Source organism: Stomoxys calcitrans, chromosome 3 (genome assembly GCF_963082655.1).
Source record: "Stomoxys calcitrans chromosome 3, idStoCalc2.1, whole genome shotgun sequence".
Lineage (NCBI taxonomy): Eukaryota > Metazoa > Arthropoda > Insecta > Diptera > Muscidae > Stomoxys > Stomoxys calcitrans.
In genome coordinates, this window is record NC_081554.1 from 132,958,318 (window position 1) to 132,975,206 (window position 16,889).

Here is a 16,889-nt window from a genome sequence, read left to right on the forward strand (position 1 = left end):
TCTCTCCTACTTGATTTCATTCTACGACGAACACAATGGACCAGAGGTCTCCGAGTGACCATATGTTAATCGATTTTATTTAGATTTAGATTAAGCGCCCATTTAATAATATCGTCCAATTTATACTTATAGGGTCTCCGAGTGACCATTTAATAATCGATTTTATTTAGTTTTAGATTGAGCGTCCATTTAGTGATATCGCCCAATTTATACTTATAGGGTGAGTGTTGGGAATTTATGCAGGCCTGTTCCGATGACCACAATCGTAAGAACTCTGCGAATTCAACTTTATGTTGTGATAATCGAAAATCGCACAAATTGTTTGGTCTTAATTGGATCAGACTTGCCTCTGCAATTTGATTATTAATGCACTGATTTCTTCATAATTATGAAATCTTTTTTTTTTAATTGTTACAATATCTTAATGTTGTTGTCATTGTAGCAGTATGTTGTACAGCACTCCATCGGGTCAATCCGATACGTACAACTGGATGCCATGGGATTGCTCACATCTTAATAGTCCATTTTTATGCATTTCTGCTAAAGATGTTTAAGTGTTGCCAACGAAATGAAATTTAAATGAAGTGAAACCCGCACGTAAACCGGAGAATCAACCTGTGCATCGCATGATTTTATTACGATTTGTATTCGCAAACTTCCGTGGAAATCGGAACAGGTGTGATAGTTGACAAATCAACTTCAGTATCAGGTTAGGTTAGGTTAGGTTGAAAAGAGGGTGCAGATATTAATCCGCCCCATGCCACTATGAACACACACCTAAGCCAGTAATCGGCTTGCTGTGCGATCTAAAAACTATAAAGTAACATCTAAAAATTTAAGTTAGGAATTCCATGCTACTCACAAAATTCTTAATTGTTTTCAATACCACTCCCCTAAGTTGGTTCATGTCTGATATTGTGTCTCCACCTAAGTACCGGTATCTGTTGTACGCGAACGCCGGGCAATGGCAAAGGAAATGCTCCAACGTCTCATCATCTTCCCCGCATGCCCTACACATGCTATCACTTGCCGCACAGATTTTACATAAGTGAGCTCGTAGTCCTATGTGTCCCGTTATGATACCAATAGCTATACTGACCTCCTTCTTGCTTTCTTTCAGTAATAGCCTCGTCTTCTCATGATCTGGATCCCCCATAGAACTTTCGCCGTCCTACCGACCGTTTCGCTGTTCCACAATGATGCATACGCATTCGTCGCCCACTCCCTTAACTCGGACTGCGTCGACCTGAAAGGCTTCGGCTGTCCTCTGGCCTTCACCGCCAAATCGTCTGCCCTTTCATTTCCCCTTACTTGGTTATGGCCCGGCACCCAAACGATGCTGATTTTGCCATCCTCAGAGAAGGCGTTAATAAGGAGTTCTTGCACTCCAAGACTGTTCGTGACCTTACCGTCCTGGTTGTTATTGCCCTTATGGCAATTTTACTGTCGGTAAATATGTTCACACTCAACGTTCTCGCGTTAGTACCATAACACCTCACGCATTCGGCCCGGATATCTGCCTGCATGACTGTATTATGGTCAAGCAGTCTAAAACAGATCTCAGTCCCTGCGTTTTAATTGTAGACCCCCAGGCCCACTCTGTCCTACAGCTTTGATACATCCGTGTAACATGATCTTCCAGATGGCTATACTAGGGTTCCGTCAGACCAAGACTGTGCCGCTGGCAGCAGTGCCTCGCACTCGACCTCAAATGTCGTCTCAGGTATTCAATCGGAAACCTCTTCCCTTCCTTCAAGGTATCCTATTGTCGCCTCAATTATACCGCGATGGTATGAGCTGCTCCCATCCTCAATCCATTCTCCCATCGCCTTAAGTCTCATAACCGCAGTGGCTGCCTCACACTTAATCTATATGTCAATGGGTCGGATAATCTCCAGAACAATCTCCAGTGCCGTGGTCCTCATCGCTCCGCCTATACCAAGACAACATATTCTCTGAACCTGTTGTATGGTCCTTATGTTGCACTTTTTCTCCATAGCAGTCCGCCAAACTACTGAGGCGTATGTATTAAGAAAACACTTCAGTACCAGGAAAACACAATTTTTTTCTTAAAAATCGTTAAAAAAAAATTACTCGATTTTGGACATTCCGATGTATTTAAAAATGCAAAGAGAAATGTATGTATGCAAAACATTACGATTTTGAAAACATTTGCATAACATTACGATTTGATGGGAAAAGATCTTTCTACTTAAAACTAAATGCACAAAATGCAGTCATAATGTAAACAGAAACATTAATGATTAGAAATTGAATAGAGCTCTTCCAAGGTAAGGGTAAACTACAGCGACTGCTAAAAGGTATCCAATTAAAACAAAAATAAACACAGCCTTATTTGCTTTCGTCAATAACTCGACGTATAGTATTGAAGGATTGCTCTAAGCTAGATACGAATTCCTTGCCATTGCAACCATTTTCATAGGATGTTACCACCACACCACACATTTCGTTTTGTATGGAATAGCTAAGCAAAAGAAAACAATAAATAGATTAAACCTTTTAATTTGCAAGATTAAAATCAGTGAAGAAAACTTACCCTATACCTAAACCATCACGAACTACGGGACCAAATGAACCGGATAATAAACCATCCGACGATAAAGTCGAAGTACTTATTATATTATAATTGATGCGTTTGTAAGCCTCGGTGTCATAAAGCTTTGGTATAGTCTTATTGTTAGTCATGGCTGTATGTTTTAGAGCAAAAAGATGGCGATCAAATCCTTGCCCCATGGCAGCATCCTTGGTCAATTGACTGTGGTAGGTGGAGCATTTATCTATAAGTGCCCTTAATTTCTTAGCATCGAAATCTTTTTGGCTAGACAGCACGTTATCACAAAACTCTGTCGTGGCCAATGTGCAAGGTCTCATTGTCTCAGTACGGCCATGTCTAAAAGCAGCAGTGCTACAAGATTCGTAGGTGCCAACATATTTCCCATATGCTTGCTTATAGGCTAATTGGAACGACAATTGCATAATAGAATCAGGGCTCAAGCGATCTGCTTTGCATGCTTTTTTGCTTAGTTTGGGATATATAAGCATTTGCATATTCAGTGAGTTGATCGTCTTCAAATTTCTATCGTAAGCATTTTTTACTTCATTCTTTAAATGATCGTCAATTTCAAAATTGAGATGACGTACTTTATCAGTGTTTACCGGAAGCTGGGTAATACTTTTCAGATCGTCAGTGCTAACGAATGGCCTATTCATGGTCTCCTTAAAGACTTCGTTGAAATAACGCAAAACGGCTACACCATCGCCCCAGGAGTGCTCAAAATTAATGGCGGCCGTGCCATCGGCTGTAAGCAGCATAGAAAGAGATTTGTCAAACCATCTGAAAATACACAAATACAAATGTAGTAAATTTCATGTTTTAAAATGTTATATCATCACCTATTCGTTGCCTTCCCGGCAAGCATGTTTTTAAATGCAGGTATGGGATCAGATTCACTATACACTGGATCTTCGGCGGTGTCCAGACATATGCAGAATAATGCAGTATCAATTTGCTGCGTCAATAGTTCATTGTTTATACTACTTTTGATCATATGCTGACGTACACGGGCCCACTGATTGCGCTCGCTTGATGTCAACACTCCCAAGGGCACTTCGGCTGGCGATTTTGAGTCATCCAATTTTTCTACAGCACATAAACGGGCCAAAATCTCTCGTGCTGGCTCGATGTTACCATTTGTATCCAGAACATCAACAGCATAAATGTTTCCACGGCGCATAACCATTATGTGCTTCGAAGTAGGTGATTGCACCAAATAGTCTTTATCGATTTCAGGAATACGAGATGTTCCAAAAAGCCGCTCATACTGTACCATATCAAGGGGAAATGCCTTGAACACATAAGATGCATACGTGGCAACTATACGAGGTGTCATACGCATCCATCGACGATAACTTTCAGTGTCACTTTTCTTGGGATTCATGTGAAAAATTTCAGGCTCGAGGAGCCCCGCAAGCAATGATCTCCAAAAACGCAGTGAAGTAATAACTATATTGGCCGCCTTTACTAGCTGATGCTGATACTGGGGCCTCGTATCGTTTTTCATAGCCAGAAGAGGATTGTAATTCAGCGGCAGTGGTGATCGATCTCTTAGGTACATGTCAAACCTTTAAGTAAATTTACATTGAAAGAAAATAGTTGCTTAATACAAAGTAAGATCCGTTTGAAAAGGTATAACATTAAAATTGGAAGGCAGGCAATGCATATATGTGTATGGATGTCAATGCATCTCCAAAGTTTGTTGAGTTTAAGAAAGACGCTTCTAGCCATGTTAATACGTTTGGGTATGTCTGCTTCCGATGCTCCGTCCTTTGTTATTTTGCTGCTAACATAGGGGAAGTTGTCAACGTCTTCAATGACAAGGTCGTTTATAGTGAGCGGTGTCAAATTTGATGTTCCTAGTGTCACGATCTTTTCAGGGATGCCCTTACTCATTAGTGTGCTCCACATTTAAGTTCTCGAAACTGTGTCAAACGCACGCTCGAAGTCGATGAGTAAAAGACACAAGAACGTCTGGCCGAAAACCTGCCTGTTCCTTCCTCAAAATGCTGTCAAGTGCAGTCGAAATACGCAGCACTAGCCTTACTAAAACCACTCTAGCTAAACCAATGATCGGATCAACATATTAAGTTCATAAGTTATGTTTTAACAAATGTTCTCATAACTGCAATATTTGTCCAAATAAGATAAACATATTTATGGGAGCTATTTCTAAAACGAGGAAGCTAAGAGTGGTGCAATTTAATCTGCACTCATTTACTTCTCTCTGGGTTAAGCAGTTGTAAGAACATATTGGTTGTTGCCATCCAGGAGACAACACCTGCAGCTTGCACAGTTGTCACGAATATAATGTGCTACGTAAGGATCGCTTAAGGAATGAAGATAGGGGATTTTCCGTCGTTATACACAATTCCGTGCAGTATAGACCCATTTCGGCGCTAGTGACCTCAACACGGAGTCCATGGGTATACCAGCCAAGTCTGGTACTGCCGAAATAGAGCTATACAACGTGTACATACCGCCGGTTGGTAGTTATGGCCCAGTTAATGGCCAAGCTTACAAGCCCATCATAAGTGGGCTAGTGTTTGGACATAATGGTCTGATTCTAAGAGACTTTAATGCGCAACACCTCTCATGGCATTCTCCCCTAGGTAACGACCAGCGGGGCATTGGTTTTGCAAAACAGATTGAAGGCTCCAGATTTTGTACGGTGAATGAGGATGGCCCCGCTAGGATTACAAGGAGGTAAAGCAGCTTGCCAGACATTTCCAGCGCATCCCCTGCTCTCCTGAGTGACGTAACCTGGCAAGCCGTAACATCTTTGGGACCAACCAATCAAAATAGGCCGATTGGGCCGATTGGTTGCCGAGAGGAAATTTCATGACGTCACTAACGCAGCAGCCGCTCGCTTTATACGAGCAGGTCGAATACTCCAAGTGCGGCCCAATTCCTCGGCGCAGGCAGTGGTACTCGCAGACCTGGATTCGACTACCTTACAACTGTCCTCAATCTGCCTTTGAAAACTCTTATAGTACTACATGTCAGGAAGATGTGCAGAATGATCCCGCTACTGAAGCCTGGAAAGGATCCGAGTAAGGGGGAGTCCTACGGACCAATCTTCCTTCTCTCAGCAGTAGCCAGGACGCTTGAGGAACTACTCCTCCTGAACCTCGTTGGAGAATTTCCATTCGCCGAGCATCAACATGGTCCTCGTGGCACTGGGCCTACCGAAGGCATACGACAGCCATGCCAAACTATTTGAGGACATCGCCAAACGTCCCTCCAGTTAGGCTTGAAACGCTGGGTCGCGAATTATCTGTGTGGTCGCCAGTCATTTGTGGAATTTAGGGATAAGAAATCAAAATACCGTAGAGCGAAACAGGGAGTTCCCCAAGGCGGGGTGATATCTTCGGCACTATCTAACCTCTACCTGGCCTCCATTCCACTCCATTGGCCGCTTTGTGGTCAGATATGCAGCGCCAGTATCGTCTGGTTAGCTTTGTGACACGCTATGGAATAATATTCAGATCTGTCAGAATGCCGCTCTTCAAACTGCTACGGGCTGTCTCCTTAGTTCTCACGTGAACCACCTCAATCAGGAGACAAAGATCCTACCCGAGCGAAGACATAACAACATGCTGTCTAGGCAATACCTTATAGGCTGTCATCATCTTGTGGATAGATATTCACCGCCCAGATGCCTTAAGGTAAATCTACATGATCCAGAGCGTGAGGTCCAGCGCTACAAGAGAGAACCTCTAGATCATGCGGCTTATCAAGCGGGTCTAGACAACATTCATGCAAACACGGTAGTAAATGCGGTGAATAGCTACCGGGTAAATGTGGTCCTTGGAAAACGACTGCCTCCTATTGCACCTGAAATTAGCCACCTCCGGCAAACCAGAGTTGTTCTGGCTTCATTACGATCCCGCGGATACAGCCGCCTCAATTCTATGGAGCAAAGATTGATGCAAACGTGCAAGATTGTGACCAGGAACCACACGACACATATCACATGTTCAACTGCCCAGCCAGACCCACTTAACTCAGACCCAAATCCCACTCCCGGCCCGGGATAACTATGAACACCACACAGGCTGGAACTTTGAGCCCCGAACTGTCTGGTGGTCATATGTATATATGTATGTGTTATAGCGGTGTGTTGTACACTGAGGCGGCAGCCCTTGCCGATGAAGGACTCCATCAGGTCAATCCGGTACGTACAACCGGCCGCCATGGGATTGGTCATATGTAGTTATCACGAGAAGCTTAGCTAAGAGTTACCGGGCGCATCCACAGGTTGTGGAATGTGGGATGCATCGTATACAGAGTAGCTGGCACTGAAGTCGCTGACAATCAGTGGTATCGCGTGGCACCGGCTATTGCTTAAATACTCAGTGCCTATGATGCTCGATATGAGAAGGCGAATTTTTCTTGGCGCCTTTAAATAAACAATAATAATCACGTTCCTGCAGCGATCGGTCCTATGAGCTAACCCATCTTTAGCAGTTTGACGAGGATCGCTACCTCCACGTGTGGCTATATATATGGTATATGTGGCTACAACAACAACCAGATCCCACTGGACGCAGCCCATCTAAGTATCAGAGTTCTTGGATCTGGAATCAGAACAGAATCAAGTAGACGAAAGATGGAACACAACAAACTGCTACAACAACAACATCATCTTTACGACGGGTGACAAGGTTGTATTGGGTTGCCCAAAAAGTAATTGCGGATTTTTCATATAGTCGGCGTAGACAAATTTTTTCACAGCTTGTGACTCTGTAATTGCATTCTTTCTTCTGTCAGTTATCAGCTGCTACTTTTAGCTTGCTTTAGAAAAAAAGTGTAAAAAAGTATATTTGATTACAGTTCATTCTAAATTTTATTAAAAATGCATTTACTTTCTTTTTAAAAATCCGCAATTACTTTTTGGGCAACCCAATAGAAAAGAAGAAATTAAATCAAATCCTTCAATCTATTTACAGCAATGGCGATCTGACGACGTTGAAATTGGTAAGGTGGAATTCCACCCGCTTACTCATTTTATCTGTATACCTACCCGGACCCGCCGTATGAGATGGTGTGGAAGGTTATGCGCGAGAATAACCGAAGGAATCAGCTCATCTTGGGTTGCGATACGAACCCGCGCTCATTTGTGACATGTTAAACTCTTTAAAATTGGAAATAGATCAGAGGTGATAGATATAGCTCTGACGAGTCTCGATGATATTGTTTGGACGGACTAGAGAGGGTTCGAGGGGGTTTTATCCGGGAACAATGATCCGCCATTCCGGAATCCTAGACCTGGGACCGCTATGCCGATCTCGTCGATGTAATCTTTGTACCTTAAGCACTCGGCTTGTTAATACGAGGAGGCCCGTTGACCGGAGCCATGGTGAGTTTTGAAGAGAACTTCCTTCTTAATTACCCAGGTAGGAGGTCGGAGCTTAGAGCAGACTACGAGGAGACTGCACAACAAAGCCAGTCGTACCAGGCTAAGTACGAATTAGGACCTATATAAGGAGTCCCTAAGCCGGTACAAGGGCGAGGTGAGGTCAGCTGGCTTCTGTGAGTCGGTGGAGAGGTAAACGAGTCTTCTAGGTTTCGGAAAGTGTTATCTAAGGAACCGAAGAACTTGGACATTGTTTTGTTTCGAAGCTCCCCAACAACATACTTTCCGGTTTGCTCGGATGTAGCCAGTGGACCGGTAACTTCTGACGAGACGGTTGTCCCTTAGATACAAAGCTGTGCTGGGGTGGGGTCGGCTGTTGAGAGGATGATAACGGAGGGGATTTATCCGGTCTGTTAATTCGTTTGAGCCCTACAAATCCACCGGGTGGTACATCGCCTGTCATACTGCTGAATGCAAGACCGTATGCCGTACGACTTTTGGAAACGATTTTTAGGGCTTGTGGTTTGCTTGACTTTATGCCGTTTTCGAGGCGGGAAGTTAGGGTTGTTTTCATTCCCAAAGCGGAAAAATCGAGCCACTCCCTGTCAAATTACTTTAGGCCAATCACTCTTACGTCTTGATGCCACTTGGGAGATTGTTGGGAGCGTACATCAGGGGTCTTCTTGACTCATTGTTGATAAGTGGCTACCAGCATGCTTAACCAATAGTCGGTCAGTTGTTAGTACCCTCTAAGACGTGATGGGTTGCATAGGTGGAATCTTGGGGACAGGCGACTTCACTTTAACTGCCTTTTTTGAAATAGAAAAGGCTTTTAATAACGTTGGGGCCCATTCGTCGTTCTCTGGTTGATATGAGAGTCCCCCTCTTCTTGTTAACTGGATTGATGTTATCCTGAAGGGCAGAATTATCTATGTATCACTGGCTCAGGGCTCGATGAGGAAGATTTTTACCACGGGGACACAGCAAGGAGTAGTTTTATTCCCTATCTTGTGGCTATGTGGGTTATCAATGGGATTCTCAGGTCAGGTATTTCGAGGAGGAAAGAATGGCGGTACGGTCGCTTTCTCCCTACTATCACGGATATCCTTCAGGGCGTGCTAAGGAAGTTGTCTAGATGGGAAGAGCCAATGGGATTGACATAATCCCCAGAAAGACTAAGGTGGTGTTGTTCACAAGTATGGCGAGTTCAGGAGACCGGTCCTTGACGGAGTAAAGCTGCCGCTCGTAGGCGTTGAATTATGGATGGAAACCACTTCACTGAGCTCTCTACGGTCTTTCTTCCTGTAAGGGCCTGGGATTGTTGATCGGGCGGCACTATAGTCGGTGAGACTTGTTCGGTCTCTATACCGGCTTTTCGTTTATATTTCTCTCCCTGCTTTCGCCTTTCCATTCTCTCTTATTTCATTTCGTTCTAGGACGAAGGCAAAGGGCCAGAGGTCTCCGAGAAGCTTAGCTGCGAGCTACCGGACTTGTTGCGGATAGTGGAATGCTCCATACGGAGTAGCTGCAATTACAACTGTGGACAATGAATGGTTTCAAATGGAGTCATAGTGAAAGGCGGGCGGCGCCTTCTATTCCTTAAACACAGAGTGCTTATGATGCTCGATATGACAAGGTAAGTTATAGGTGCCTTTGAATAACCAAGGACAGTCACGTTCACTTATCGATCGGATCCATAGACCGGACCGAGCTTGCTCACCTATAGTTGTTTGAAGATGATCGCTCGTACCACATGCAAATGAGGCTACTACAACAGCAAAAAAAATTAAAAAAATAAATGGTGCAACCTCAAACACGTTCGGCTGACGTATCTTTAAGGTCCATCTACAGCTAAAAGGACACTCTATAACAATCTACACACAGAATTTCTAGCGACCGGGAAAACAACGCTCTACAATTCGTGCTTACACTACGTGGAGGTGGCGATTCTCGTCGAGCTCCTGTAGGTGAGCAAGCTCGTTCCGGTGCAAAGGACCGATCGCCGCGGGAACAGTGTGGCCATTGGTTATTTAAAGGCGACAATAACCCGCCTAGTCATATCGAGCATCATAGGCACTCAGTATTTGTGCAAGAGCCGGTGCCGCCAAGTCTCTCACTCAGACCCTCCTCTTCGCTCGATACAGCTGAATGTCCGCAACTGCCGTTGCAGCTACTCAGTATGGAGCATTCCACTATCCGCAAACTGTGGACGCGCCCGGTTGCTCGCAGCTAAACTTTTCGTAGAAGCAATGAACACCACACAGATCTGACCTCAATGTTCCAGACTATGTGGTGCTCTGAGTTATCTCATGTACCTCTGCCGTATTTAAATTTGTGTACACTTTCAAAAGATATAAAAAGTTGTATTGATTTTCTTCCGGACATATTTTTTGCACTATAGTATACTGCTAATATAATTGCTCACAACGAAGTGCACAATACATGTGAGCAAAAGAAAACAGTACGAAAAATATTGCAACTTATCTGATCATATATGTAGTTTTGTTATATTTCTTAAGGTAAATTCATCATTAGAAACTTACCATGGTTCCGAAATGTAACTGGTATGCTTATTTGCCTCGTCCTTAAGTTTCAGCATTGCGTTTAATTCTGGGGCTTCGTTTGATTTAAATTCGCTTACCACTTGTTGAGTGTCTGAAAATTCCTGGGCTGTGGTAAGCGGTTGGATTGCAGCAAGAAAACGCTCACAAGTTTTCTCCACCAGTGGGATTGGAAGACGAGGCAGGGATTTTTGGAAATACATTGTTGGCAATTTGGACCGTTGTAGATATTGGTATGAATCGGAATCCGAGGAAGATGTTAATGAACGTACGATCATTGGCATTTGTTGACATTTTCGCCGGGACAAGCCTAATACTTGACCGCTAACGTAAACACCTAACTGGCCACGTCCCATTTTGTCGAACTGATGAATTAATTACTAATTTTTATAATTTACTTATAGTAAATTTGTATAAAATTGTTTTTTTTTTGTCATTATTATTTGATTAGTTTTTCAAAAAAAGGAACCGTGAAAAAACATGGGTTTTCAACGGTAAAACACGAACACAGCACCAGCCATTAAGGTGGAACTACATACCGAGCGAAGCACTTATGCGTGCTTAAGCAATCAGATGCGCCCACATGCGTTCTTTGGGTTGACTTACATACCATGCTCCTTTTGCTTCACACGAATTTCTAAAAATCAATTTATTTATTACATTTCCAAAGTTAATTTCAATGGAAATGGTTAATAATGTAGTTTAATATTAATATCATAAAAGAATTTCTCTAATCTACGGCCTGCAAAACAATTTTTGAATAGAAAAATATTCAAATCATATGATTTGCGACCTGAAACACGTTCAAAGTTGAGAGTTGGTTAACTTTTTCCATCAGATGCGTGCGTGCATTTGTTATGTAACTCACACATGTTTTTTGTCGCCATGTTTTAACGTAAATGTCTACAATGTAAAGGATCTATTACACATGTTGAGTTGTAGAATACGTGTAATACAAACGAAACTAACTTATGAAAATCATTTTTCAAAATAGCACATGTAATTTTTTCGATTAGAGCGTGCTCTATTCCTTCTGACAAAAACATAAAGAAATCAGCTGTTTTTGTCGTCAGTCTAATGAAAGTAACCCAAAATTAAACTGTTTTCACAAATTTATTTCTCACTACTTTAACAATTTTTACGCATAAAAAAATTAGCTTTTGCTAAAATTTTTAGGTAATGACATACGAAAATAACAAATAGGTCTGTTAGCAAAAATGATGAATCGTATGTAAGTTGGCAATTTTTGGCAAACATTTTTAAATACATGTGCATACAAAAAGTGCCATGTCACAAGACATCAACATGCCGTGTAATACCGCCTTAAACAATACATACATAAACACATGGCGAAACAATTAAAGATGGTCTGATTTGTACAACAACCACAAATCATATGGTGGAATTTGCCATCGAGCTGATCGTCGTTTTGTCAACACACGCAAACAAATTTGTGTGCGCGTGTGTATACATCAGCAGAGAATATGCGAGAAAGAAGATGACAACAAAGAGAATGCAAACAAAAATCTGACATCTTAATACTGTCAAACCTAGCCGGCTGTTAATAGCTGCTCGCGTGAGACCACCTTATTAAATCCGCCTTGACATAAACATACATTCTTTAAATAAGTGGACAAAGGCGCAATGCGTACAATGAAATGAGCTCCCATATATGTATATGTTCGTTCGATTTGCAGTAATACTGCAGTAAAATGGTCATTTGTTAACCGTTTTTCTCGAAATTTGGCAGGATTTTCTAATGACTCTCTACATTACTGGTAAATATCATGGAAATCGATTCAGTATTAGTTATAGCTCCCATATATATGTCAGATTTTGGGTAATTAGTAATAATGTTGTCATTTGTCAACCGTTGTTATTACAGTTTTGACATATTTTTGTTCGCCGAGTTCCACCAAAAATGGTTCAGAATTGAATATAGCTCCCACATTGTACTTATAGGGTAGGTGTAGAGAATTATACAGCAGCACCACCCGAGTTTTGTCCTTCCTTACTGGTTTTAGTTTGTTTCAATAGTTCCAATGGTTCGTATTTCTTTATTTATTTGAGAAAAAATATATAAAATAGAGAAAACAATAAGTGAAGATAAAGAAACTTGTTTTGGTATAGAAACAAAAACATTTGATTGCTCTCAAATTTCCGAAAGCAGAATAGAACACCAATCCATAGGGGGTGTTTTTTAAACTTGTGAGAAAAAAAATTACAATTTGCTGTGCGAAACGGTAACTTTCTCACTATACAAAATTTCTACTTAAGCAAAAACAAGCTAAGCTATTTTAAATAATCAAAACATTATCTTATTTTAATTAAATAAAATTAATTATTTTTCTGGGCCAGAACATTTTTAACCGTTTCTTCTTCTTCTAACCTCGGCAGACATACTGCTGCTCAGTTGGCATTTGACATTACGAATTGTAAACAATCCACAACCCTGGCACAGAAAATGTTGTTGTTGGGCAAATGACCCTACCTTCTAAGTTCTTATACCATGATTTTGGCCAAAGATACCAAAAAACAATTAAATGTGGCAACCTTGTCAAACCACTGAAGGAACTATTTGTGGAAATTTTTTCCACAAAAAAGAACGTCGTACCAGCCTTAAGATATGCATTGATATATACAACCTAAGCGAAGATTTCGGTTTTGATACCGTTACCGACAATTTCGCTTGCAGGTACGGAGTTCAAAAGAATTTTTTTTGCATAACAGGGCATAATTTTTAAGCATAATTTTTGCTTGCTGCGAAAATTTCATGTAATGGATGGTACTATGGCAAGATATATTCAATTACAGGTAGTGGCAGTTGCCCAACAACAAAATGTTGTGCCATTTCCGTAGCTTGTGAGTGGAATGGTTCTTAACTATAATACACACACGCAACCAAAACTCATTGACTTATAGTGCACTTTGCGAGAAAAAATGTTCTCAGCTGTTTATGGTACACAAGAACTTAGAAGGTAGGATCATTTGCCCAACAACGACATTTTTCTGTTTACAACTCGTAATGTCAAATGCTGGCTGGGCATCGGTATGTCTGCAGAGGTTAGAAGAAGAAAAAAGTTAAATAATTTTTTAGGCCCAGAGAAGTTCATAAGTTATTGTTTTGTTCACCCAGCGATCAGAGCCAAATTCAATGTTGAGTGAAAAACGTATACCAGCATTTCCTTTCATAAACGAGACACCACATCAAGAAATACAATAGAAGCCGAATCAATTACAGAAACAATAAAATATACATGTGAAAATTGTAATGGTGCAAAATATCAAATCTTTGAAGCAGATTATTTATTAATGCCACGAAAACAACCACAAAGAACCGTAAAACGACCATGCACTTTTCTTTTTTTAAAATTTTCGAAACTTTATTATTTTGCGAAAACCAAACCTGAATAAAAACAAGTAAAAGCGTGCTAAGTTCGGCCGGGCCGAATCTTACATACCCTCCACCATGGATCGCATTTGCCGAGTTCTTTTCCCGGCATCTCTTCTTAGGCAAAAAAGGATATAAGAAAAGATTTGCTCTGCTATTATTATATTATTACATGTTGGAGACCTGTGTAAAATGTCAGCCAATTCGAATAAGAATTGCGCCCTTTGGGGGCTCAAGAAGTAAAATAGAGAGATCGATTTATATGGGAGCTGTATCGGGCTATAGACCGATTCAGATCATAATAAACACGTATGTTGATGGTTATGAGAGGATCCGTAGTACATAATTTCAGGCAAATGATGACAGAATGACGATATTAGCATACCCCCCATCTTATCCAAGTATTTTATTTTCATGTAAACAACACTCATACACATAAATTTTTGACATTAGAAAATTTGTCAAATTAAAAAAGTTGTACTCAGCTGTTCCCGTGACCATACCTTTAAGTTCTTTTACCATGGCTGGTACTATTTTCATTTTTCGCCGTTGAAAACCCTCTTTCGCGATTATTTTTTTGAAACATTACGACAATAACAATGATAAAATAAAAAAAAATTACTAAAATTGTACCATAAGTTTTGAGGGAATGTTCTACTGAATGAAATCAGCAAGTTTGTTTGCTTTTAAACAAAAAAGTAATCGGCGAGAAATGTCGCGTAAAGCGAATATAGTACCAGCCTTTAACCATGTTTCCACTAGAACCCAAATCCAATTGATTTGGGATTTTCCTCAAAACCCGTTTCCTCTACGATTTATGCGGTTTTTATTGGTCAACAGTGACATTTTTGCCAGCGTTTTTATTGTGATTAGCATTTTTATTGTGCTCAACATAAATATTGAGGTCAGCAATTAAGTTTGTGAAACGATTTTATTAAATTAAGGTTGGTACTACGTTCTTTTCTACGGAAAATTTTCCGAAAGTCTTTTTTTCGGTGGTTTGACAAGGTTGATTTTTTGGGTTTCTTTGGCCAAAATGTGGCCATTTACATATAAAACAAGTAAAAGCGTGTTAAGTTTGGCCGGTCCGAATCTTTAATACCCTCCACCATGGATCGCATTTCTCGAGTTCTTGTCACGGTATCTCTTTTTAGGCAAAAAAGAAAAGATTTGATCTGTTATTAGAGCAATATCAAGATATGGTCCGGTTTGGACCACAAATACATTATATGTTGGAGACCTTTGTAAAATGTCAGAATTGCGACCTCTAGAGGCTCAAGAAATCAAGATCCCAGATCGGTTTATATGTCAGCTATATCAGGTTATGAACCGATTTGAACCTTATTTGACACAGTTGTTTAAAGTAATAATAAAATACGTTATGCAAAATTTCAGCCAAATCGGATAGGAACTGCGCCGTCTATAAGCCCAAGAAGTCAAGTCCCCAGATCTGTTTATATGACAGCTTTATCAGGTTATTAACCGATTTGAAACATACTTGGCATAGTTGTTGGATATCACAACAAAATAATTCGTGCAATAATTCATTCCAATCGGATAAAAATTGCGCCCTCTAAAGGTTCAAGAAGTCACGACCCAAGATCGGTTTATATGACAGCTATATCAGGTTATGGACCGATGTAAACCATACTTGGCGCAGTTGTTGAACGAATGAATGAATGTCACGACGATCAAGAATATATATCTCAGACGAACATTTCGAGTAGTTACAAACAGAATGAAGAAATTAGTATACCCCCATCCTATGGTGGAGGGTATTAAAATAGAACACATATGTTTATAATCTCTACTGAATGTTTACTTTCCATAACCTTTTTTCTTTAAATTAGATACAAAAGGCCATGCCAATCATGTGCACATAGTAGAGCAACAAAAACAACGCGAGCTGGCTCAGCCACATTTCGAAATATATACCAATGAATGGATTTAGGTAGCTTCTTTACAGTAATATTCCATTAATGAAAAGCATGAAATGATTGCTAATACAACTGCCCTATGTTTGCTGAAACAGCAGTAATGCCTGCTTTCCCATTTTTAGAAGACAAAAACTGCTGTTTTAGCAAACATTTTTGCTGTTTTGAATAACAAATTTGGTTGAGTGTGTGTAACAAATTTGCCGTGTGCTGCAATTTTATAAACACAAATTAACAACAAGACTAAATGACATAAAAGCAAAACACATGGAACAAGCAGTATTTCAGTGCTGATTTTCGCATTCACTGTGTTAAGCTGAGTATTCTGTTCAGTATTTCGAGCGGAATGCTGTAAAACTCAATATAAAGAAAACGTCGGCGAAACATTGGCTGAAAACCTGCGGAAAAGTAGTAGAGTGACGAAAAAAACTATTATAGTGGCAACACTTGAAACTATTGCTGGCATCATTTTAGTTTGTTTTATTGATTTCAATGGTTCCTTTTTATACCCTCCACCATAGGATGGGGGTATACTAATTTCGTCATTCTGTTTGCAACATCCCGAAATATGCGTATGAGACCCCATAAAGTATATATATTCTTGATCGTCATGTCATTTGAAAGCACGCTAACTTTCGAAGGAGTTAAGCTAGCCACTTGAAATTTTGCACAAATACTTTTTATTACTGTAGGTCGGTTGGGATAGTAAATGGGCCAAGTCGGTCCATGTTTTGATATATATGGCTGAAATTTTGCATGAGGTGTTTTGTTATGACTTTAAATAACTGTGCTAAGTATGGCGCAAATCGGTACATAAACTGATACAGCTTCCATATAAACCGATGTGGGATCTTGATTTCTTGAGCCTATAGAGGGCGCAATTTTTATACGTTTTGGAAGAAATTTTGTACAACGGCTTCACTCATGATCTTCAACATACGTGTCTAATATGGTCTGAATCGATCAATAGATTCATGCAGCTCCATATAAACCGATGTCCCGATGTTGCTTCTTGAGCCCCTACAAGGCGCAATTCTTATCCGAATCAACTGAAATATTACACAATAGC

At 40.6% G+C, this 16,889-nt stretch overlaps 1 protein-coding gene across 1 annotated transcript; it reads right to left on the minus strand.

The window, feature by feature from the left end:
- Positions 1-2,094: 2,094 nt before the first annotated feature.
- Positions 2,095-10,863, minus strand: LOC106092181 (carnitine O-palmitoyltransferase 2, mitochondrial). The gene is made up of 4 exons (XM_013258953.2): positions 10,478-10,863; positions 3,415-4,143; positions 2,558-3,355; positions 2,095-2,485 (listed from the first exon to the last, which is right to left on the minus strand). Exons 1-4 carry the CDS (start codon positions 10,849-10,851, stop codon positions 2,353-2,355), a joined length of 2,034 nt encoding a protein of 677 aa, XP_013114407.2. The 5' UTR covers positions 10,852-10,863; the 3' UTR covers positions 2,095-2,352.
- Positions 10,864-16,889: the final 6,026 nt, after the last annotated feature.

Bases quoted from the DNA above. Each gene is read 5' to 3' on its own strand.
- LOC106092181 (XM_013258953.2), bottom strand. From the start codon at position 10,851: ATGGGACGTGGCCAGTTAGGTGTTTACGTTAGCGGTCAAGTATTAGGC. The intron at 4,144-10,477 runs GTAAGTTTCTAA...ATTTACTTAAAG, and splicing joins AGTTACATTTCGGAACCATG to GTTTGACATGTACCTAAGAG. The intron at 3,356-3,414 runs GTGATGATATAA...GTGTATTTTCAG, and splicing joins GCCGGGAAGGCAACGAATAG to ATGGTTTGACAAATCTCTTT.